The following is a 22,607-nucleotide window of genomic DNA, read 5'->3' on the forward strand; positions in this document are numbered from 1 at the left end:
GTTTGTAGGATTTAGTCTTATCCTCAGCATCAGTGGTCTGATGGCGGTGTTGATATATGAGATTTGAGACCCCACATTCTCATTGAAACCAACTGTAGTTTCAAATGCGCGTCTTCAATGCCGCAAGTAGTAAACCATTACTTAGTAGTAAGTAGTATTTCAAATGTTGGCTTGGCCGCAAAAAACCGAGTCACACCCACTTGCAAATATTTTATGGTTGTTGGGGTTAAGGAATTTGGTTAAGAAATACTCTTTCAAAAAAAAAATTTATGGTCACCAAATTCATAACCATCTTGAAAATAATAAGTGTTAGTTTAACAACGACAAAAAAACAAGGAAAAACAAAAGGTTAAATCTTTAAGCCATTTGTTAATAAATAAATTTAGGAATATTATATCATTTCTTTGAAAAATTCTAAAATAATTTATTTTGAGACAATTTTTGTTTTAAAAAAGCAGTATGTTAAGGTTTAAGTTAGTAAGTGTATACTGTTTTTATTTGGACAAAAATACTCGCTTGTTACTATTCAAACAAATTTTAAACTTAATGTTATTTTCGTAAATATAGGAAACTATTTATAAATAAATAGAGTTAATTTAGTTAGTAAGAAAAAAAGATGACTACTTCTTCTTCATTTTGACAAACTATTGTTTCTTATTCAGCGGTGAAGCTAGCAGAAATATTACACGGGGGCCACGTTTAAAGAAGAATAAAATATTTTTAAAATCAAAATATTAAATTTAAAGATAAAATATAATTGTAGTCCAATAAATTATATATTTTTAGGTTTAGTCACTAAAAAAAATTAATTTTTCTCTCAAATTTTTACTAAAAGAAAAGAAGAAGAGTGTTAAAATCAAGTGCTACCCGTTCTAGAGACTAAAATCAAACTTAATCCTAATCTTAACTAATATGTTAAAAAAAAATCACTATAATTTTTACTTACATGAAATGTAGATAAAACAATAACAAAGAAAATAAAAATTGACAATAGCTATTTAGAAAAGCTGGACACAAAGCATTTCAAGAAGCCAATTTTATTCATAATTGATTTATATACTAAATAGAGTAATAATGTCTTTTTCAACGTAAACAAATAAGTTATTTGCAAGAAACTCATTATTTGTTGTTGAGACCGAAAGCGACAAATTAATACAAATAAATTTATCAATCATGTAGTAATTTTTTTACTTTATTATTTATGCTAATTTAACAAATAAATTTTTTTGGGGTATAGCTAAATATTTTTTACTTGGGGTAGCTAGATATAAAATCATACCAACTCATTCAAGAAAAATAATTTTTTTGGGTAGCCTTGGCTACCACATGCTGCTGAAGGGCTACGCCCCTGTTCTTATTAGTACGTAACCTTTTTTTTTACAGGAATGGTTAAAATAGACACTATTATATTTACATAATTTTATGTAAAAAATTAAAGAGTAATAATATATGAACAACCATTAGTGACAACTTTCATGACAACTTCCATTTTTTCTATTTTTATTGGTCAAAAATAATAGAGAGAAAAAAGAAAAGAGATAATAAAAACATAATGTTACAAAATGGTTGTACAAATATCATTTCTCAAAATTAAACAACTTAATCTAGACCATCATTGGAATTTCGAATGATATTTTAAGTATTGGCATTGTTAGGTGGAGCACCTATTAAAATTAAAAAACTTGGCTCTATATAATCAATTAATATTTGTGCCAACTCATGGAAAACTGCAGCTGTACACGGCAACATGATCCGAGTGCACTTTCCTCTGTTTCTTCCTTCAACATTTCATCACATCTTGTATAAATACCAATCCCAATTCTCTTCCACAATCATCCCTTCAACATTTCATTTTCACTACGAACTACTACCAAGCTATATATATATACACACACCTTCAAATCAACCATGGCATACACTCATAATTGCTCAGTGATCACTGTCCTCTTATCTCTATTGGTTTTTGCCACTTTCATTACAACATATGCAGCAGGAAACTTCTATCAGAACTTTGATATAACATGGGGAGATGGTCGTGCCAAGATACTCGACAACGGTCAACTTCTCACTCTTTCCCTTGACAAAGCCTCTGGTTCTGGATTCCAATCCAAGAATGAATATCTCTTTGGCAACATTGATATGCAGCTCAAGCTTGTACCTGGAAATTCTGCAGGCACTGTCACTGCTTACTATGTAAGTTATAACTAATTGTTACTGACTGCCTTAATGCTAATCCTACAGTATAATTTGTACTTTCAAATTCTTGATCAATGATCATGTCATGTGTTAATTATTTTTACTATGGCATGCAGTTGTCATCAAAAGGATCAAATTGGGACGAAATTGACTTTGAATTCTTGGGGAATGTGAGTGGAGAACCATACACTCTTCACACCAATGTGTTTAGTCAAGGAAAAGGCAACAGAGAGCAACAATTCCATCTTTGGTTTGATCCAACTGCTGATTTTCACACCTACTCCATTCTTTGGAATCCTCAACGCATTGTGTAAGCACCTTTTCAAATATCATACTGATAAAAACACTGGACACGATACTGACACTAATATATAAACATGTGTCGGTGTTTGATAGATATTAGAATTTCTTTAAAAATAATCAATTGGACACAATGAATTGATTATTGATGAACATGTTTTCAATTGAATGCAGTTTTTCTGTGGATGGAACACCAATAAGAGAATTCAAGAACATGGAATCAAAAGGAGTTGCATTTCCAAAGAATCAACCAATGAGGATATACTCAAGTCTATGGAATGCTGATGATTGGGCAACAAGAGGCGGTCTTGTCAAGACAGATTGGACAAATGCTCCATTCACTGCATCTTATAGGAATTTCAATGCAGAAACTACTTCATCTAATGCATGGTTTTCCCAAGAGTTGGATTCAACAAGTCAACAAAGATTGAGTGAGGTTCAGAAGAATTACATGATTTACAATTATTGCAGTGACCTCAAAAGATTTCCCCAAGGCCTTCCAATAGAGTGCACTGCATCCTAATTAATAATTCTATATTCCAATAGCAACTATATAGTTGTAGATTTATTCTTTCTTAGGCCTATTCAATTTATTTTACTTGTAACGTGCTTCATCTTAATTCATTTATTCTTTGATACACTATAATAAATATTCAGATTTCTTTTCTTCCAAGCTTAATATAATTTGCTGAGCTAATTCTATACTATTTGTTAAAGTGTGTATAAATATGTCAATTTTGCCCAATAGGTCTTGACATTTTAAAGATGCAAAAAAAAAAAAAAAATACGGTTGACTTAGTTTAATTATTATCATAAGAGTTAAGTTTTATTCTGGTCTCTAGCAAAGAACATGAATTCAAGCTAGTCCCTCATAAAAAAAGGGGGGGAACTTAATTTTTAATCCCTTACCAAAAAAGAAAATCGGAACAGTTAGTCTCTAAACAAAAATTCATAGACAAATTCAGTGATTATTACATGGACAGTTAAATCGACTATATACGTTGCATTTACAATATTTAGTAGGAGACAGTGTCGCACTGTAAAAAAATGAAAGGATAAGTTAGTCCCTCGCAAAATATCATAAAAACCCAGTATGGTCCCTCTTGATCCACCTTCGATAGTGAAACAAAGACCAGTTTGGTCTTAAAAACCGGTCTGGTATAGCAGACCGCGGGCAGCATGAAAAAGGCGCTGCAGCAGCAGGACACATACATAATACAGCAGGTCGAGGAACTGACAACAGAATTGCAGCGTGTGTGGACTAAACTTGTCCCGGCTGAGCTGAAATGTAACGTAGACACAGCAATTTTTGATCAGTAAGGATGTTATGGAGTAGGGTCTGTAGGAATGTACATTCGGAATGAGAAAGGGGAATTCGTCAAAGCCAAAACTAGTTGGAAGGAGGCATTTATTCCATCTTTGTAGGCTGATGCTTTAGGATTATATGAAGCCTTACTATGGCTAAGTGAGTTGGGTTGCAAAACTTAGGTTAGTTTCATTAGGAAGCAAACAAATCTTGTATCTCACACCCTTGCAAGAACGTCTAAGTCATACCCGTATGCTAGTTTCCAAGTTTTTTATTTTAGCCTAATCTATATTATGAATACTTTCTTGAATGGAATTTATTATGAATATTGTAAAAACAAAAAAAAAAGTGTTTGTATGTAACAATTCTTTTATTTTTTTGTAGAGATTGTAATGACTCTTCAATAAAATTGCTATAAAAGGGTATCATTTTACCAATGGTTTTTCATAATTTTATGTGTTAAGAGGGATACCGATGGTTTTACATAAAAAGCCAAGAATATAAATGAGAGTCACACATATACAAATTTATTTATACTTTTTAATGTTGGCATGCATTAAACACTCAATCACTTTAGCTAGGGATGGCAAAATGGGTTGGGCCCGTCGGTTTGGCCCGTTTTGCCCGCCTATTTTGACGGCGTGGGTTGAGATTTTGAACCAGCCATTCGTAGGGTGCCCGCCCGCATAACCAGCTTAAAAACGGGGCGGTGGCGGGGCGGGGGTTGACCAGTCGGGCTTAAGCAAAAAAAATTAAAGAATGCTTATTGGTATTGCTTAATATTTATTTTTTTGTTGGTGTGGATTTAGACATTGAATTCAATTTTTGTTTTTGGATTTGAGTATTTTTTTTATGGTTTAATTTTTGTTGGTGTGGATTTAAACATAGAATCCAAGTTTTGCTTAAGTTGTTGGATTTGAGACTATTTCATTAAGGATTTATGATTTCCTTTTTACTTTAATGGATCATGGATGTTTGAAGTTTAGTTTTATATATAATTTTTTTGAATGGTCTTTAATTTTATGTTATTTTTACATGTTTTTGCGAATTTATCAATTATTTTAAAAAAAAATTTAAAAAAAAAGAAAAGTTGATGGGGTACCCCGCCAATCCGCCATAAAACGGGGCGGGGTGAGATTTTCAATCCACCATCACTAGTTGGCCCGCCCCGCTCCGCCCTTTTTTGGCGGGTTAATGACGGGGGCGGGACGGGTTGGACCGCTTTGCCATCCCTAACTTTAACATAGCACCTACAAAAAATTACTAAATAGATCTCACTAATTGCTTTACATATATTTTATAAACGGTTTATTTGTTAAATTATACTTCTTTTATTGTGATAAAAGGTTTGCACTTCACCGATGGTTTTCAGTATCATTCAACATATTTACTAATGATTCTTTTAAAAAAAAAATACTTCATATGATCCTTATTATAAGAAAAGAAAAATAAAAAACTATTAAAACCAATAAAATCATTAGTTAGTGCAACCTTTGGAATATTATTACAAATGTACCCTCATAGAAAATTGTGAAGCATTAAAAATACACTCACTAATATTAAAAGGGAAATGTTAACTTGTGCTCTTGGGGCATAAGTTAAAGAACCAAATGTAGAAACTTAAAATTGTGACATTTTCTTATAAATGTGACCCAAAAAAAATTTGAAAATTTTCTTATATATATATGACCGGAGAAAGTATGTACTAAAGATTGAGTAAGAAAACCGTTCACTAAGGCTGACAAACATTGTTTTACATAAAAAGGCAAACCAACGATTAGTTATTGTGATAAATTAATGGTGTGTTTGGATGAAGAAAAAAAGTATGATGTAATATATTTTTAGAAGACAATTCAAATTATTCAATGTAAAATGATTAATAAATTTTGAGTAATTTATAAATTAAGAAATTTTATGAAGTGTTTTGTTAAAGTTAAATTTTCTAATACTGCCTAAAATCTAAAAATATGAAATTTCCTCTTTGTTTATATGTAAATCTATACATTTCAAATTTTTCGAATAGTGTCTTTTATTTTGATTTTAAAGATTGGTTCCTATATTTTTCAAAATTTTCAGATCAGTGCCTATATGTTTTCAAACTTTGTAGATAAGTCTTATATTTTTGAAAATTTACAAATTGAACCCAATATTTCAACTTTACCAAAATTTGCAGTTCGATCCCTCATCTTTTACTAAAACTTCAAATTTTACCCAATTTGAAAATTCCATTTTGGCCAATTTTCTAACTTATTTATTAGTTAAGTAAAGATAATGGTATAATTGAGATAACTTAATGACTATTGTTATTTTTGGACTTTTAAAAGGACAAATCCATGATTTTCAATAAAAACAAAATTCAAATTTCCAAACTATGTCTCAATTTTTGTTTTGGAAGAGGGTTCTACGAGCAGAACATAGTATCAATCCAGAAGCATTTGGATATACTCTTCTAACAAGTGAAAAAGCAAAAATTTACAGCTAGCTGCTGCCTCTTGCCAGGAGATAGGGTCCAAGTATTATTCAAAGGTGGCGACGGTGACCGTGACCTTATCCACTAACTAAGATACTATATCATATTTTTCTTTTGGTTAATATTCATTCATTACATATATATCATACTTTATTTACCTGATGATAGTGACCTCTTCCTTATTTAATACCTCGTGCTCATCCAATTGTAACATACATCCTCCACCAGTATTACCTTTACTTTATAAATAATAATAACTTGTTACTTTTATTTAACCATGGATTCATTAATTAAATAGGACAAAGTTTATTGGCTATGCTATGCCATTCATTTGAGCTTTTGACAGCTATTTTCTTACTATACAACTATCCACAGCTTAGCTCACAGTTTGACCTTCCTATCTTTTTCCTCTCCAACCTACTTGCTTCAAACTTCAAATCACACACGCTCATTTTCTACTATATATATCATAACAACTCTTCAACCTTCATAACACATCCACTTACTACTAATTTTTCTATTCCTTCAATTGTCATCATTCACTTCTTGAAACCACATCTTCATTAGTTTTCATACATTAGTAAATTGATGGCTTCTACTACTACTTTGCTAGTGCTTCTTATTCCTCTGCTTTGGATTAATAATGTAGCATGTGCTGCTGGTAACTTCAACCAAGATTTTCAGATTACATGGGGAGATGGTCGTGCCAAAATACTCAACAACGCCAATCTTCTTACTCTGTCTCTTGACAAAGCCTCTGGCTCTGGCTTTCAATCCAAAAATGAATACTTATTTGGCAAAATTGATATGCAGATTAAGCTTGTTCCAGGCAACTCTGCTGGCACTGTCACTGCTTATTATGTAAGTTCATCAAATATTCATACTTTACTTTATAACTATATATTTATGTACAAAGTCATATTGATTAGCTTACTGATGTGAATTATTTATGCTCACTTCAGCTATCATCAAAAGGAGGTGCATGGGATGAGATAGACTTTGAATTCTTAGGAAATTTGAGTGGTGATCCTTACATCCTTCACACCAATGTGTTTAGCCAAGGCAAAGGTAACAGAGAGCAACAATTTTACCTTTGGTTTGACCCAACTGCAGATTTTCACACATACTCAATTCTGTGGAATCCACAACGTATTGTGTAAGTACTAAATCAATATATTCTATACAATCTTTGAAATCAAATCAATAAAAAAAAAAAAAACATTACTTGTGTTGGAAGCAACTAAATTAGACTATTTTCTTTGTGTATTTTTCAGTTTCTCTGTAGATGGAACTCCAATTAGGGAATTCAAGAACATGGAATCAAGTGGTGTTCCATTCCCCAAAAACCAACCAATGAGAATCTATTCTAGTCTTTGGAATGCTGATGATTGGGCAACAAGAGGTGGACTTGTTAAGACAGATTGGTCCAAAGCTCCATTTACCGCTTCTTACAGGAATTTCAATGCCAACAATGCTTGTACATGGAACAATGGAAAATCATCATGCAAATCATCATCAAAACCCTCTGCTTCCTCATGGCTATCACAACAGCTTGACTCAACAGGTCTGCAGAGGCTGAGGTGGGTGCAGAAGAACTACATGATTTATAATTACTGCTCAGATAAGAAGAGATTTCCACAAGGCCTTCCAGTTGAATGCACTCACTAGATCTTAGTCATATACTATAGGACTCTCATTGCCTCACGATCATTTTCCTATGTATGTGTTTGTTGTTTGTACTTCTATTTTTTATTTATTATTTATTTATTTACCATGTAAAATATCATTTGTAGTTGTAGCTAGATCACCTTTGTAACTAGATATATATATGAATGGTATGTATAACATTATCCCATAATTCTCATGTCAAATTTTCACATTATTCTCATAATATTGCAACAATTTTGACTATTACTATTACATGCATGTAACGTTCCAAAAGAAAGAATGAAATTACGTGGGGAGACCACACTTCCATTTCTATGTGATTTCTTTAATTTGTCTAAACATAAAATTAATGTTTCAATTCAAAAAAAAAAAATTTGAAAAGGTTAAATAATTCATTCAAATTAGTACAGAGAAGAACACTGCAAATTCTCAAGCCAACATCATCAAATTAACCTCAAGTTGGTTCTTCAAATCAAATTAAACATGTCAAATAGGTCAAATTCTTAGAACTGGACGTAGGTAAAAATATGGAAACATATTTGGCCAAGTCATAAATGAAAAACACTAATGACTGTCAAAAAAACAAATGAAAACACTAATTTTATCCTCAAAATTTTCATATTAATTAAAATAGAATCATTACTCTGATTTTCTTCTTAAAAAATAGAGAAGAGAAATAATGCCAAAGACACTTGCTTGCTTAGACACTCTCTCTTAACCACTCTCCCTCTGAGTGGTGCCACGTTTTCACTTTTTCACCTCTGTACCTGTTGACCGGCTTAGTAGGGAAGGTTTTAATGTTTTTTATTTTATTTTATTTTTTTATTATTGGTATCTTAAAAGTCATCTCTGCAAATGGTTCCACACCGATCTCTGCCATGTACAAGTCTCTCAAAATTTCTGATGTATGTAAAACAGGCTACACAACCTCCATGTACAAATCTTCAATATCATTTGTTTCACACCATAGCCATGTACAACAAATCAGATTTTTCATCTTCAATTATAAATCATAAAAAGCAAAGCATGTATTTTTATTAACAACTCACATTTCCGCCACACACAAAGAATATGGCCAGCGGAGGAGGACATTCAAGAGAGAAAAAAAAAGTTATTTTTTTGTTTTTTAATCTCTTTCTTTTTTTTAATTGTTTGTTTTGAAGATTTCAACGAGAATTATAGAAAATTGTTCCTTTTCTCTGTTTTTTAGTTGTGTGCATGAATTCAAAGGTGTGGGTAGATGAATTGAGAAATCCAGGTTAATCACGTTGTCCTCTTCATCCTTTCCTAAACCTTCTATGACACCCGCTCCCCCTGCCGTCTTCACCGCCTGGTTCTTTTTCCGTTGTTCCATGACAACCGTTTCCTCCTCCTCGTCGTGTCTCTTGTCTTCACTGGTGTCTGACTCAAAGTGTTTCTCATTAAAGCGGCGGTGGTTGTTTTCAGACCATAAGGATGAAGTGACAAAACGAAAAGAATAAAAAAAGAAAAAAAGAAATTTATACTGGAACTATTTCACCTGTTTAGTGGGTTGGTAATTGAAAAAGAGGGAGACGTGGCACCACTCATAAGGAGCGTGTTTAGAGAGAGTGTGTAAGCAAGTGTCTTTAGCATTCCTCTAAAGATACAACTATTTTCTTACTCCAACTAACCAAAAGAATTTTATTATAGGGGTTTGCTAGGATACACCCACTAGTTTTTATTAAGGTGTGTTTTAGCAAAGATATAACTAAAAAGTTGTTAAATACACCTTAAGGTGAATGTTGCTAAAACACACCTTCTAAAAAAATAAGTGGGTGTATGTTAGCAACTCCTATAGGCATTTGCTAGGATACACCCACTTATTTTTTAGAAGGTGTGTTTTAACAAGTTATAACTAAAAAGTAGTTAAATACACCTTAAGGTGTAGCTTGCTAAAACACTCCCACATAAAAACTAGTGGGTGTGTTCTAGCAAATCCCTTTATTATATTTGTTATATTATTTTTATCATTGGTTTATTGAGTTTTTAGTCCCTATAAATATACCAAATTTCGTTTTTAGTCCTCATAAAAAATATTGATAGATTTTTTTATGAGGACTAAAAACAAAATTTAGTATATTTATAGGGATTAAAAACTTAATTAACCATTGTGTTTATTACATGTGTTAGCTCAATAAAAAGAGTGTGCTTGTCTTTCTGTTAGTATTAATAAAAAAAAATTATAGATTACATTTTGGATATTCCAAATTAAACTGCGTCTGATTTTTATTTCATATCGGATAACTTTTTGTTTCAAAATCGATCCAAAACGCACCGCATAAACCCCTATTGATGATCCCCCCTAAATGTTGCATCCAATTAGTGTTGGTCAACAAATTGTTCATAGTTGTTTGGAGTCTACTTTAATACTCTCTCCGTTTCAAAATTAGTGTCGTTTTAGGTGTTTAAAAGAAAGAGAATTGTTATTTTACCAAATTATTCTTATTAACTATTGGTTAGTTTTAGGCTTAATTAATGCTTTGGTCCCTTAACTTATTTTTGGATTTAAATTTGGTCCCCTAACTTTAAACTGTCTCAAATTGGTCCCTTAAATCTTACACCGTTTACCATTTTGGTCCCCTCCGTTAGTTTTTTTAAAATCTGTTAACCCTTTGCCACATGTCAGTTTTGATTGATGATCAATGGTTGGATCATGAAGGGATCTATTGTAGCTTATAATGAACCACAACCACCTAATTTTTTCTTCATCTTCTTCCCCTTTCAATCTTCTTCATCTGCATCTTTATTCATATCCATCTTAAACAAAATCCAGAAAATTACAAAATTTCATAGCTATTTTTGAGAAACTCCAACATAGCAAATTCCAGAAAATATTGCAAAACAAAATCAAAACATTCAATCTGTAAAAAAAAAAAAAAATCCAAACAAAAACTCTACTTTCCTTCAAAAAAAAAAAAAACAAAAAATCTACTTCATCTTCATCCTTGAATCTAAGATTGTCAATCTTCATCCCCTTAAATTTAGAATTAACACCACCACTATCATCTAACTCACAATCAAAACTAACACCCATTTATTAAACCCAATTTTTTAGGTTCAAAATGAGTTTGTTTCAACTCCACAGGAAAAGAGAATTATTCTATTCTCCAAACTACTCTGTAATTCTCAAGCTCACCTTTAACAAACGCGCGATTTAAGAAGCTGAAACCTTTGGATAGCAAAATTTCAAAATTGGAAGAATTGAATTGTGGGTATATGAGGAAAGAAGCCATGGTTCTTTGAGAGCTGTTTCACGAGGGAAACCTATGGCTCATTCTACAGAAGAAGAAAAAAATCAAAACAAAATCCAGTAACAACAATAACACAACACAATAAATCTGGCCCAAATCTGCTCCCCAACAACAACACAACAACAGTAAAATGGGTTAATGTTCATAAAACAATGGGTTTAGATTGGGATTTGAAAGGGTTTATATTAGATCCAAAAATGGGTTTAGATTGGGATTTGAAAGGATTGATGTTGATGATGAAGGATTGTAATTCGAAAATGAGTTTTTTATGAAAGATTGGAAGAAGAGAAAAGGAACAAAGAGGGAAGAGAATGAACAAGAGAAGAGGGAGAAAGAAAGAAGAGGAGGAAAGGAACACGGGGAAGAGAAGAGATTTTTTTTTTATATTTTAATTTTAATTTTTAGGAAATTCAATAGAAATAATCATATGTTGCGAGTCCATTGTATATTTGTGTGCTCTCTAAATCCAGCCATTAATCACCAATCTTAAATGACATGTGGACAAAGGGTTAACATATTTTGAAAAAAACTAACGGAGGGGACCAAAATGGTAAACGGTGTAAGATTTAAGGGACCAATTTGAGACAGTTTAAAGTTAGGGGACCAAATTTAAATCCAAAAATAAGTTAAGGGACCAAAGCATTAATTAAGTCTTAGTTTTAAAAGTAATACTTTGGAAGTGGTGTGTAAAGTATTAATTGGAGGGTACAATTGAAAAGAAAAAGTTATTATTGCATTGGAAACTGAAAGTGACATTTATTTTGAAACAAATTTTTTTGGCTAAAGCGACACTCATTTTGAAACGGAGGGAGTAGGAAAGGTTAAAAAATAATCCTTTTTTTTTACCGAAGCAAAATTAACTATTGTCATTAATCAACCAATGTTCAATACAAGAAGGATAAGAATCAAAAATACGGTGACTAGACCAAGAACAGGCCGCCCTAGCTAAAGTATGAGCAACCATGTTCGCTTGTCTCCTAATAAACTTCACCTCGAAGTTGGAATGTAAAGCTAACTGATAAATAATACTAGAAACAATAGCACAGAATTCTGAATCACCATGACCCTGAGACGATAAAGCATGCAATAAAGTAGATGAGTCGGACTCAAAGACAACCCGGTCCCATCTGTTTGCATCAGCAAAGTGAAGGGCATCGAGTAAGGCTATTGCCTCCCCCTCCAAAACTGTCATATTTGCCCGCTGCCATTTCGTTTGAGCCCGAATAAATTGCCCGCGAGAGTCTCTAACACAACACGTAAAAGTTGTAATATGGTTGCGGTCATGGAATGCGGCATCCACATTGCACTTCAACCACGTCTCGCTCGGCTTATCCCAAACTGAGTTGTTGCCTTGCACTCTGTTATGCCCGTGTTGTACAACCGGTAGTGAGGGTTATTTATGAACCTCTTCCCATTGCCGCCATGCATCTAGTGTCATCCTCCCAATGCTCGTCAGACATCAACGAGTTAAAAAATAATCCTTGAAGCATCGTTTAAACAACTAAAAGTAATAACTTTTGCCCAATTTTTTTATAATTATGACTCTTACATGTGTGTAAATTGTATAAACTAATATAACTTCCTTAAATAATGTCTTTATGACACTTATTAGCACGACCCATGTTAATTAAAGAAACGACCCATGTTAATTAAAGAAAAAGTAACATGTGACTTAAATCCAGACAAACCCACCGAAGGCTTCAACCCACCACCAACTCGTACTAGATTTAGGTGTGTCCACTGTCCACCCACGAGTGACTTTGTTTTGTCTGTTTTGTTCAATATGCAGTGGCGGTGGTGAAACGTCTTAAAGTTTAGGGAGTTATTAGCTTAGCTGGAATTGTTTGATGCTTGGTTGGCACTTTCTCACATCCAATAATAGGAGGTATTCTTCCATGGTCACAGGACCAAATGAAAAGTGTTTGGTCACACACACAAAAAGATTCTCATTAAAATATTCAGTCACTTTTTTTTATCAATTTCCACCTTATTATTAAAAATTATTTTTTTTATATGTGTGACCAAACACTTTTTATTTGGTCCTGTGACCATATTAGAATTTCTCCGATAATAGATGGAGTTGGAGTGACTTTTTAATACTACTTGACCACACTTGACAACAACTTTCAACTCAAACTCTGTTCAAAATTAATGAAAAGACAACAGCCGCGTAAAAGATTTTATGTTTTTTCGACAATACCACCTGTCAATTGGACACATTTTTATTGATGTACATAAATAAACGCGGCAACTGTGTCCAGCTTCTTAGCTCTTTCAAATTTCTCATAATTATTATCATCACTAACGGTTCAATATTCATATTATAAATACCACCATTCACCCTTCTTCATCATTCACTTCTAATTAACAAAGATTATCACTCCCTCTTACTTTCAAGTTTCAAACACTTGATTATAGAGATGGCTTCTTCAAATGATTTTAACATGTTAATTCTAATTCCTCTTCTTGTTAGCTCCCTAATGGTAATGAATGCCTTTGCTGCTGGTAACTTGAACCAACACTTTGATATAACATGGGGAGATGGACGAGCAAAGATACTAAACAATGGTGAGTTACTCACTCTATCACTTGACAAAGCATCTGGTTCAGGATTCCAATCAAAGAATGAGTATCTCTTTGGGAAGATTGATATGCAGCTCAAACTTGTCCCTGGAAACTCTGCTGGCACTGTCACTGCATATTATGTAAGTACTTCTTTAGTTTTTGTTAACCTATTAAAGAGTTGGTTTTTTTTTGCCATGTTTTATATTGAATACATTCATTCTAATAACAAATCAAAAATCTATCTTTGTTTGCAGTTATCTTCAAAAGGATCAACTTGGGATGAGATAGACTATGAATTTCTAGGAAATGTAAGTGGTGAACCATACATCCTTCACACTAATGTTTTCAGCCAAGGCAAAGGAAATAGGGAACAACAATTCTATCTATGGTTTGACCCAACAGCTGATTTTCACATTTATTCTATCATATGGAACCCCCAGAGGATTATGTAAGTTTCTCATATATATACCCCGTGTTTCCTTATTCTACATCTTAAATACCCTGCAGGCATATAGACTTGTATAATTTTCTTTTAATTTTTTGTTCAGATTCTCAGTTGATGGCACTCCCATTAGAGAGTTCAAGAACTCAGAGACTATTGGCGTGCCCTTCCCAAAGAGCCAACCAATGAGAATATATTCAAGTTTGTGGAATGCAGATAACTGGGCAACAAGAGGTGGACTAGTCAAGACAGATTGGACAAAGGCTCCATTCACAGCTTCCTACAGAAATTTTAATGCTCAGGCTTGCATCTGGTCTTCTGGAGCATCATCCTGTGGTTCAACTAGTTCTGCATCAAAGGACTCTGCCAGAGGTTCATGGCTTTCACAGGAGTTGGATGCTACTGGTCAAGGGAGGTTGAAATGGGTGCAGAAGAATTACATGATATACAATTACTGCTCAGATACAAAACGATTTCCACAGGGTTTACCTCCAGAGTGCAACCACTCTTAAAAAGAGAAAACTATGCAGCCCCTCTGTAATATTTCCCCATTATCAGTACAATTCTAGCATTAGTTTGTAGCTTAGTATGATTCTTTCATTCGTTTTGATCTCTGTCATCACTAGGAAACATTTGTAGCCATTCATCAAATGTGTAACATCTTTTTGTAATAAAAACAGATTCTTTTCTTATTACCATTTTCCTGTCACTTTTAATTTCGCAATTTCTAGAGGTTGTGGTGACTGGTGAGCAATGGCACGCAAGACCCATGAAACCTTGAATGGGATTTATTTTCATACTCCAGTCTTCAATTTCAATAATTATTATCAGCGTGAATAAGACACATGATCAGTGATACATTTTAATATTTCACATAGAGTCAACTAAGAATACATTACCAACACCATTGTTCAAATATATCATTAACCAGAAACTGCTAAGGAAGCCGATGTACTGGTGCAATCCACAATGAAAATGAGATAACATAGCTAGAAAATTAAGTAACTCACAATTAATATACACATTTAGTCAATTGAGATAACAAAGATGAGTTATATCTCAAATCTGACAGGTGTTCGGCAAATATTATCACCCCCTAAAACCAGAACAAATGGAAAGGTGATAGAGGAGAGTATTAACAGGAAAGTCAAAAACAGATTACAATCGCGGTTTTTCCTAAGCTTGAACAAAACTGTACAGAAGATTCAACAAATATGCTGTAAAATCAGATACACAGGCATAAACCAAGAATGTTGATAGTACCATGGACTGCACAATTTGGTTGGCACTGAAGAAGACAACTAAATTCGCAGAACATCAGAAAAATCTTAAGGCTATCTAGTAAGCCTACTATCATTTGTCCAAACAACCTATTCATCTAACTCCTCTATCTGAGCCCGCTTCTCAGCTGCTATCTTTCTGATAAAGAAGCCCCACCTCATTGCTGCCTTGATCTTCAGCCATCCCACAACAGCTTTGCCAGGACGAGAGCGATCCTCATCGAAGTTCGGCATAGGAGATGGCATGAATGATGGGAATGAATAACCATCCTCAGTATTCATGGAAGGATGACCTCCCATGCTGAAAAGGCGAAGCAAGTGCTGCATGTCTTCATTCTCTAGTATCTCATTACTTCTAACGCGGATTTCATCCTCTGAAAAGAAGTCATCAACACCCTTGTCCCTGTTGTTTGACCAATCATCAAAAGGATTTGGGGCAGGTGGTTGCATGGAAGAGCTAGCAGCATGGAAACCTGAAGTTGATGATTGAGGAGGACCAAGAGCCAACCCTACTGTGCTATGATCATTTCTAGAGCTTTGGGATTGGTGAGCATTGCCTAATAAATGGTCGTTAGACAGATATAACGGGTCATCAAAATGACTCCGAGAGCTGGAATTTCCAATCAAGGCCTGGCTTGGATACCTCGTCACCATGCTATTGTTAAAACCTGAAAGGAAAATGTATATGGACACATTTGTATAGTAAGAACATCATACACAATCAGCAAAGGTGCATTAAACAATGCAAATAAACAAATGTATTCATGTATATGCAAATTTCTCTTGGACAGGAGATTTATTTTAAAATATTTTTAGTATTTGGAAATTTATTCATCAACAAATTAAAGAAAACATCTAAATCATTTCAATATAATCTGAAAGTTGTATTGAGAAAACAAATTTGAGACACAGGTGACTGACAATGTGACATCGCTCAAAAGAAAAGGAGAAGGGAGGTGAGGAATAATAAAAAATAAAATATGATACATTAGGATTCAAGGAAACAGAAACGCTGTTAGGGTATAGAATAAAGAGAAATTAGCGTGCTAAAGTAATTATGAGTCACTAGAGAAGTTAGTTACTTAGTTAATTGTTTAGTTAGAAAAGTATTTGTATAACTAGGGGAATACAATGATAAAAAAGGGGCTCTTTGAATATTGTAATTGTGAATAGAGTATTCTCTACTGTGAAGGGGAAACCCTTGGAGGAGTGATTCTCCCCTGTTCTATCATATTTCTTAAATTAGTGTTTTTTCTATTCCATTCAATTATTTGGTTCCTAACAATCGCTTACCTCCAACTGGCATCGCTGAATTAATCTGCTGTTCAGAAGTAACAGACATGGGGAGGGATGGCATTAGCAGTTGATGATCTAAACCGCCATCATAATCAATTGACTCCACATGAAGTTCATTTTCAGATTCAACAGTGTTGTTATTTTGCTCAGCATCCACAAGTGATTTGCCATCGTACTCTACAACCTGCTCCCAATTGTCGTATGCCTTTTTCACCAATGAATCTACGTACACCTGGACTTTCCCAAAAAAATTAAAGGTATCAGAAGCTTACCCTATTCCTAATAGAGAGCTTCAAAGGAAACTACAAACTCTGAACATTGGTAAACCATAGTATGCACTTTTCTGATTGTGATCAATATCTGTGCTCATGCAAGTGTGAGGAAAAAAACATACAGCTAAGATTTTCATATCAATTATATTAATTGGAGCATGCCAGCAACATAAACACATGCTCAACTTTCAATGGAAAAAATGCAGGATGCAGACTAACCTTCTGATTATCGCTAAGAGAATCAGCAGAAAAGAATTGCTCTCCTGTTATAAGGCCACGCAGCTCATAGACGTGGTTAAAAATAACACCAACATTTCTTGTATCTTCTGGATAATAAACATAAAGCTTCCCGCTTAGAACACATGTCTTTGCATGGTCTAAGAGAGCTTCCCACATCTTGTTTGACATACCGCTCCCAAGGATCTACATTAAAATAAAATATAAGAAAATGGGTGGAAGGACCTACATTCAAGATAAAGATGGAAAACCTAAACTTACATTCCGCAATTTCTGTTGATCCTTAACCACAAGTCGAAGAAAGTCTTCAACGGTGAATATTCCAGCATTATTCAACTTTTTGTGAAATGACCCATCCTTACCTATTTTCTCCAATCTCCATACATCATCACCCAATGCAGGAGGATAATGCTTCTTATACACTGTATAAAGGGCAAAAAATAAGATATTAAAAAATGGTGTTGTAGGTTGCAAGAAGGGAAAGCATTGAAGTTGGAGAAAAACTAAGAATATAGCCCTACATTCTCCTCTATGATCTTTAACAGTAAAAGCCACTGTCTTGGCTTCACGAATGCGTATGGACTCGCCAAAACCAGATGCAACCTTCATGCCAAGCCTGAATTTACGGCTCCTTATCCAGCTTGAATTGTCTGTAAATATCAGTTCCCCTAATGTTCCAACTCCCTCCTTGAGTGTCACTTGCAATTCCCCGTTCAACAAAGGTCTCTTTCCTTGGCGTTCTTTCACCACATGGCTTTCAAATTCCTCTTGGCTCCAATCTTCATCATCTTCATTGTTAAAATCGCCTTCAAGGACAACGACATCGAGTTTTATACATGATTCAGGTCCAGATGTTACCACACTTCCACTGTTGGCATCAACCAGAACAACATGAATTGGAGCCCCCTGCTCGCCTTCCACTTTTCCTCCTGTGAATAGAGGAAGAGCCAGTCGGGACCTAAATTGAAGCCGCAAGTTTCTACCATCAGGACCTTCAATCCTTTTAGGGGAAGACCTGGAATTTTAACTTATTAGAAGAGAGTACCAGACTCGCCAATGAATTAAATTTAAATTAAATTTAACTATGATGATGGCATTAATTGAAGTGGTCACAGTTACATTTTGTACATAGAGATATTGACTTCACACCTTAACACGTAGTTTCTTCTTAATATAAATAGCCAATGACTTACTGTACACTTTAAGCTAGGCAGGTAGGCTCAAATCGGAGAATGGGGTTTTGTTTTTTATCACTTAGAAAGTTACATTTTAAAAATTTCATTGGTTTTTTGTTTCCAATGTCCATCCTATCAAAATTATACACGTAAATTGTTTGCAAATTAATGCCTATATGCAAGAACCTAAATTAGCTGGTTAAAAATATTTCTATTTAATGTCTCAAGGAAATCAGGGAGGCAGTATTGGAAAAATGAATGCAATTCAGCTCTAACTAATTGAGTCAACTAACTATCTATTAGCTACTAATCAATTGAATTTCTCAAGTTTTTTAGTAAAAGAAAGTAGCAGGGTCTTGTGGAAGCATGCCGACAAAGAAAGAATGTGGTGTGTTTGATAAGAGCTCAATAGTAGAGCTTGTTTTTAGCAATATATTCTCTCTACCACATCATCCTTTGAAATAGAAATGCCTTTGTAGTTTCATTGTTGGTTGGCCTCTTTCTACAGGATACCTACCTCTCTAACTTAATACTTTCTTCTCCTTTCAAGCTAGCTTAAAGGATTGAACTACACCTTGAATCGAAATCTAATAGAGGGAGAAAAAATGCTTCAAAAACACAAAGATATAAGGGCCGACCATAGTTAACACTTAACACAGTTACGATAAAAAAACTCAATTGCAACCTTGCTTAGTCTATGGACAAATACAATAAAAATGCATGGAGATAACACATAATTTAAGGGAAGTCAAGAAAACTACAAATATTTTGAAATTGGTTTCCAACTTGTAGGTAATAAATTTCTCAGACCTTCCACTAAGTCTTGCAGGACCTAACTTCGCCAAAGCACGCTCCACTTCTTCACTCACCTGTTTCAATAAGTACCATTCATTTATTTGAGCATCAAATGCAGAAACTTACAAATTTAACAAAACAAATCATGTTAGTCTTATTTCTTCTATGAATCAGATCAAATGCATTTTCCACACAAATTATCAAATGAATGATGTCACACCAAGATTGGAATTATTTCTTCTATGAATCAGATCAAATGCATTTTCCACACAAATTATCAAATGAATGATGTCACACCAAGATTGGAAATAAAAGAACCAAATGGAGCACTGAAATCAAAATGTATATGCAATATACTGTCATGCTGTGAACAATAGGTCTAATTTGACAAGCAAAATTGTTGTGATTTTGATTCATTTATTAAAACAATAAGACTTTATAAAAACAAGAAGCAAGTACACACTCAAGTAAAAAAGTTCAACACTATCAAATTGCACCGAAGACCACTATATGACATGGCATTTAAGAAGGGACATTATGCGGAAAAATGACTTTTTAGTTGGAATAAAAAGGCAAATAGTATCATAAAAATGTACATCTCCAGTCCCCCACCCCCAAACCAAAATATTACTGAATCAAAAAAGAAAACAAATAGCAGAAATCAGGGTGAAGACAAGTGTCTTACAACTCTACGAAGAATAGGTTCTAAAGATGAGCAAAGCTTCTGTAAACTGTCCACCTTGAGAGCTTCAACAATTACACTGCAAACACACATGCATCAGTCACAGTAAGTAAACTAAGAAAATAAATAAGTTACAACCATTAAGAATGAAAATTCAAATTAAAAAGGAATAAAATTAGTAAAGAAAAAGAGTGATGTACACAATCAAATATCAAGATTTTCTCCTTAGAAAAAAGAAACTCGAGTAAAGCAGATAAACCCAAAAAAAACTAAAGCTAGCCAAATGCAGAATTCCATAGTTGACCACGCTATGCCATTCAAATAGCTATTACAATCTTCAGATGAATTTTGAAATATCAGAAAGAATCTTCCTAGGTGCATTATGCAACGATAATCAAAATGGAATCACAACCATTAAGAAGAAAAATTCACATGTGCTTCAACAAAAAAGATAAAGAAGGGTTTCTCCAACATTAATAACGAGTATTACTAAAAATTGACAATTGACAACTGACAACAAAAGGTTTGACCATGATAATCCAACTGATTAGTCGGTCATTAAAGACTACAAATAAAGATAAAACCAACACGACAAAACATCTTTGGAAGTAAACAGTTCCAACTGGGATACAGTAGAGTAGAATCACTTGAAAACTCACACACACAAAGGGAGGATCTTAGATTCGATCCCGGGTAACCACAACAAATGTCCAACTTAACAATCTCGGTATTGTCAGCTGAGCTAGGTCTTTCAGACTAATTTTCTCATAATTACTAATCAGTGTAAAATAGTGATAAAATTGAAAATAAAATACTAACTGGACTAAAAAGGTTAATTAAACAAAGTAAATTCACAGAATCATATAATTGAATAAAGAGCTGCAAATGAATTAGTACCTAGCAAGAGCAGGCCTCTTTCGTTCAGGCTGATCATCATCTCCACCACCCTCAAGGGCCCTTTTCCCCATACTTGCTCCGTCGGTAGGTGGTCTCTGCATATACACTCTCTTAACAGTAAAACCCTACAAAACAAAATTACACAAACATATCATATTCCAAAACCATATAATTAAATAATTAAATCACCATCATCACCTACTCTAATCTTAAAAAAAATTAATAAAAAATTAAATATGAATAAACAAACAAATAAACCCTAATAGATACAGTAATTCAAAAGAAAAACTCAAAACAGATCTAGAAAACATGAAAAATTGATAACAAAGAAATTAAACACGAATTAGATGAAAACCTTGAAATTAGAGTCAAGAAAAGTTCAATAAGCAAGAAATTTGAGGTAAATAGAAAAGTAAAAGAAACGAAGTGTAACGGAGTGAGACGGAGATATTTTATGGTGGAAGTGAAGTATTGAAGAGTAAAGGAAAAATAACAGAAAGCGGGAAAGTGACGGGGAGTTTAACGGTGTTAGAGTACCTGAGAAAGATAACTTAGCAGTGTTTGGTGAGAGAAAGAGAAGAGAGAGAGAGAGAAATAAGAGCGACAAAATCGATTATGGGTAATGGATTATTTGCCTGAGTTGGAAAGTCATTGAGTTTCTCTTTGTATTATTTGTGGTCTACTCTGGCGACTTTGGCCTTTTTTTTATTTTTATTTTTCATTTTTTAAAATCGAATATCTCTACCTGCAATCACGGAGTCTGATCAATCGAACTTGTAAAACTCAGATGAATGACAAACATTTCCTAAGAGTTTTATCAATGTTGAATGTCTAAACTCAAATTCAAAAATAAGATATTTTATATCTCATCTAAACGTTCTTGGATCCGACACTACTCAAATTCAAAAATAAGATATTTTATATCTCATCTAAACGTTCTTGGATCCGACACTTTGTACCATGGAGTAATAATCATCGCATGTGTGTGGGAGCACCGTTGTCTGTTATTGTGTTGACCAATGAAATGAAAAGAAGGTGTAACGAATGGAACAAGATAAACGGTTTTGTTGTATTGTTAGTACCTGATAGGTAAACAAAAGAATTATTGTTTGGATCTGGAAGGATGATCTTGGCCGTACATTTTATTGAGTATATAGGATACACTTGACATGTCACTAGAGTTGAGACACCTTGTACAATACGATCACGTCACTTGGCTATTAACAGCTGACGACATCATTCACTATTTCATTTTGTCGTTAGTTAATCAAATAAACACGGAAATCATTTACTACTCTGTATTTATTAATATTAATTAGTCTTATTTTTTTAGTACAATTATGAATAATATATTATTTTTTTACATCAGTTCACTATTTCCTTTTTGTCATGTTGATGTGTGAATGAAAAAATATTCTTTTTAATTAGGGATAAAGATAGTACTTATCTAGTATATATTAATTATTTTGATGATAGCTATAAGTCTTTGGATTAAATGAAAGGATTTTATGAGATTTGATGTCAAATTAATTTTGACATCATAATGTCATTTAATCGTGTCTAGGTGCATATATAGAGTCATTCACGAGCATTATTTTAAAAGTCGATGCATCAAAGGTAGGTACTAAACTAGTGATTATGATTAAATGAGAGTTACATTGTTTCAAAAAAAAAAAAAAAACTAACTAAAAGGTTACAGCTAAAAAACATAATAGTTGATAAATGTCCACTTTCAAAATAAATTTCAATTGCAT

At 33.5% G+C, this 22,607-nt stretch overlaps 4 protein-coding genes across 5 annotated transcripts; 3 read left to right on the forward strand and 1 right to left on the reverse strand.

Annotated features, from left to right (window-relative positions):
* Window positions 1-1,834: 1,834 nt before the first annotated feature.
* On the forward strand, window positions 1,835-3,169 carry LOC146903164 (putative xyloglucan endotransglucosylase/hydrolase protein 23). Its single transcript, XM_085731840.1, has 3 exons — window positions 1,835-2,193; window positions 2,313-2,506; window positions 2,671-3,169. Exons 1-3 carry the CDS (start codon window positions 1,909-1,911, stop codon window positions 3,017-3,019), a joined length of 828 nt encoding a protein of 275 aa, XP_085587966.1. The 5' UTR covers window positions 1,835-1,908; the 3' UTR covers window positions 3,020-3,169.
* A 3,592-nt stretch (window positions 3,170-6,761) lies between these two features.
* LOC146903165 (putative xyloglucan endotransglucosylase/hydrolase protein 23) lies at window positions 6,762-8,130 on the forward strand. Its single transcript, XM_085731841.1, has 3 exons — window positions 6,762-7,133; window positions 7,235-7,428; window positions 7,547-8,130. The coding sequence occupies exons 1-3, from the start codon at window positions 6,861-6,863 to the stop codon at window positions 7,938-7,940; spliced, it is 861 nt and encodes a 286-aa protein (XP_085587967.1). The 5' UTR covers window positions 6,762-6,860; the 3' UTR covers window positions 7,941-8,130.
* A 5,416-nt stretch (window positions 8,131-13,546) lies between these two features.
* LOC146903166 (xyloglucan endotransglucosylase protein 7-like) lies at window positions 13,547-14,914 on the forward strand. The gene is made up of 3 exons (XM_085731844.1): window positions 13,547-13,917; window positions 14,032-14,225; window positions 14,326-14,914. Exons 1-3 carry the CDS (start codon window positions 13,633-13,635, stop codon window positions 14,729-14,731), a joined length of 885 nt encoding a protein of 294 aa, XP_085587970.1. The 5' UTR covers window positions 13,547-13,632; the 3' UTR covers window positions 14,732-14,914.
* Window positions 14,915-15,171: 257 nt separating this feature from the next.
* Window positions 15,172-21,490, reverse strand: LOC146903167 (Calmodulin-binding protein). Of its 2 annotated transcripts, none has more exons than XM_085731842.1 (9): window positions 21,391-21,490; window positions 20,854-20,978; window positions 19,960-20,035; window positions 19,290-19,348; window positions 17,826-18,319; window positions 17,566-17,726; window positions 17,287-17,490; window positions 16,793-17,027; window positions 15,172-16,167 (listed from the first exon to the last, which is right to left on the reverse strand). In XM_085731842.1, exons 2-9 carry the CDS (start codon window positions 20,952-20,954, stop codon window positions 15,590-15,592), a joined length of 1,908 nt encoding a protein of 635 aa, XP_085587968.1. In that variant the 5' UTR covers window positions 20,955-20,978; window positions 21,391-21,490; the 3' UTR covers window positions 15,172-15,589. The 2 variants fall into 2 exon arrangements, with proteins under 2 accessions (XP_085587968.1, XP_085587969.1); XM_085731843.1 differs by having other exon boundaries at window positions 21,209-21,490.
* Between the last annotated feature and the right edge of the window lie 1,117 nt (window positions 21,491-22,607).

Source organism: Medicago sativa, chromosome 8, assembly GCF_051527215.1.
Source record: "Medicago sativa cultivar Bolivia chromosome 8, Bolivia_mono, whole genome shotgun sequence".
NCBI lineage: Eukaryota > Viridiplantae > Streptophyta > Magnoliopsida > Fabales > Fabaceae > Medicago > Medicago sativa.

Bases quoted from the DNA above. Each gene is read 5' to 3' on its own strand.
- LOC146903164 (XM_085731840.1), top strand. From the start codon at position 1,909: ATGGCATACACTCATAATTGCTCAGTGATCACTGTCCTCTTATCTCTA. The intron at 2,194-2,312 runs GTAAGTTATAAC...TATGGCATGCAG, and splicing joins GCACTGTCACTGCTTACTAT to TTGTCATCAAAAGGATCAAA. The intron at 2,507-2,670 runs GTAAGCACCTTT...AATTGAATGCAG, and splicing joins TGGAATCCTCAACGCATTGT to TTTTTCTGTGGATGGAACAC.
- LOC146903165 (XM_085731841.1), top strand. From the start codon at position 6,861: ATGGCTTCTACTACTACTTTGCTAGTGCTTCTTATTCCTCTGCTTTGG. The intron at 7,134-7,234 runs GTAAGTTCATCA...TGCTCACTTCAG, and splicing joins GCACTGTCACTGCTTATTAT to CTATCATCAAAAGGAGGTGC. The intron at 7,429-7,546 runs GTAAGTACTAAA...TGTATTTTTCAG, and splicing joins TGGAATCCACAACGTATTGT to TTTCTCTGTAGATGGAACTC.
- LOC146903166 (XM_085731844.1), top strand. From the start codon at position 13,633: ATGGCTTCTTCAAATGATTTTAACATGTTAATTCTAATTCCTCTTCTT. The intron at 13,918-14,031 runs GTAAGTACTTCT...CTTTGTTTGCAG, and splicing joins GCACTGTCACTGCATATTAT to TTATCTTCAAAAGGATCAAC. The intron at 14,226-14,325 runs GTAAGTTTCTCA...TTTTTTGTTCAG, and splicing joins TGGAACCCCCAGAGGATTAT to ATTCTCAGTTGATGGCACTC.
- LOC146903167 (XM_085731842.1), bottom strand. From the start codon at position 20,954: ATGCAGAGACCACCTACCGACGGAGCAAGTATGGGGAAAAGGGCCCTT. The intron at 20,036-20,853 runs GTACTAATTCAT...GTGTGTTTGCAG, and splicing joins AAGAGGCCTGCTCTTGCTAG to TGTAATTGTTGAAGCTCTCA. The intron at 17,727-17,825 runs GTAGGGCTATAT...CCCTTTATACAG, and splicing joins TAAAGATCATAGAGGAGAAT to TGTATAAGAAGCATTATCCT.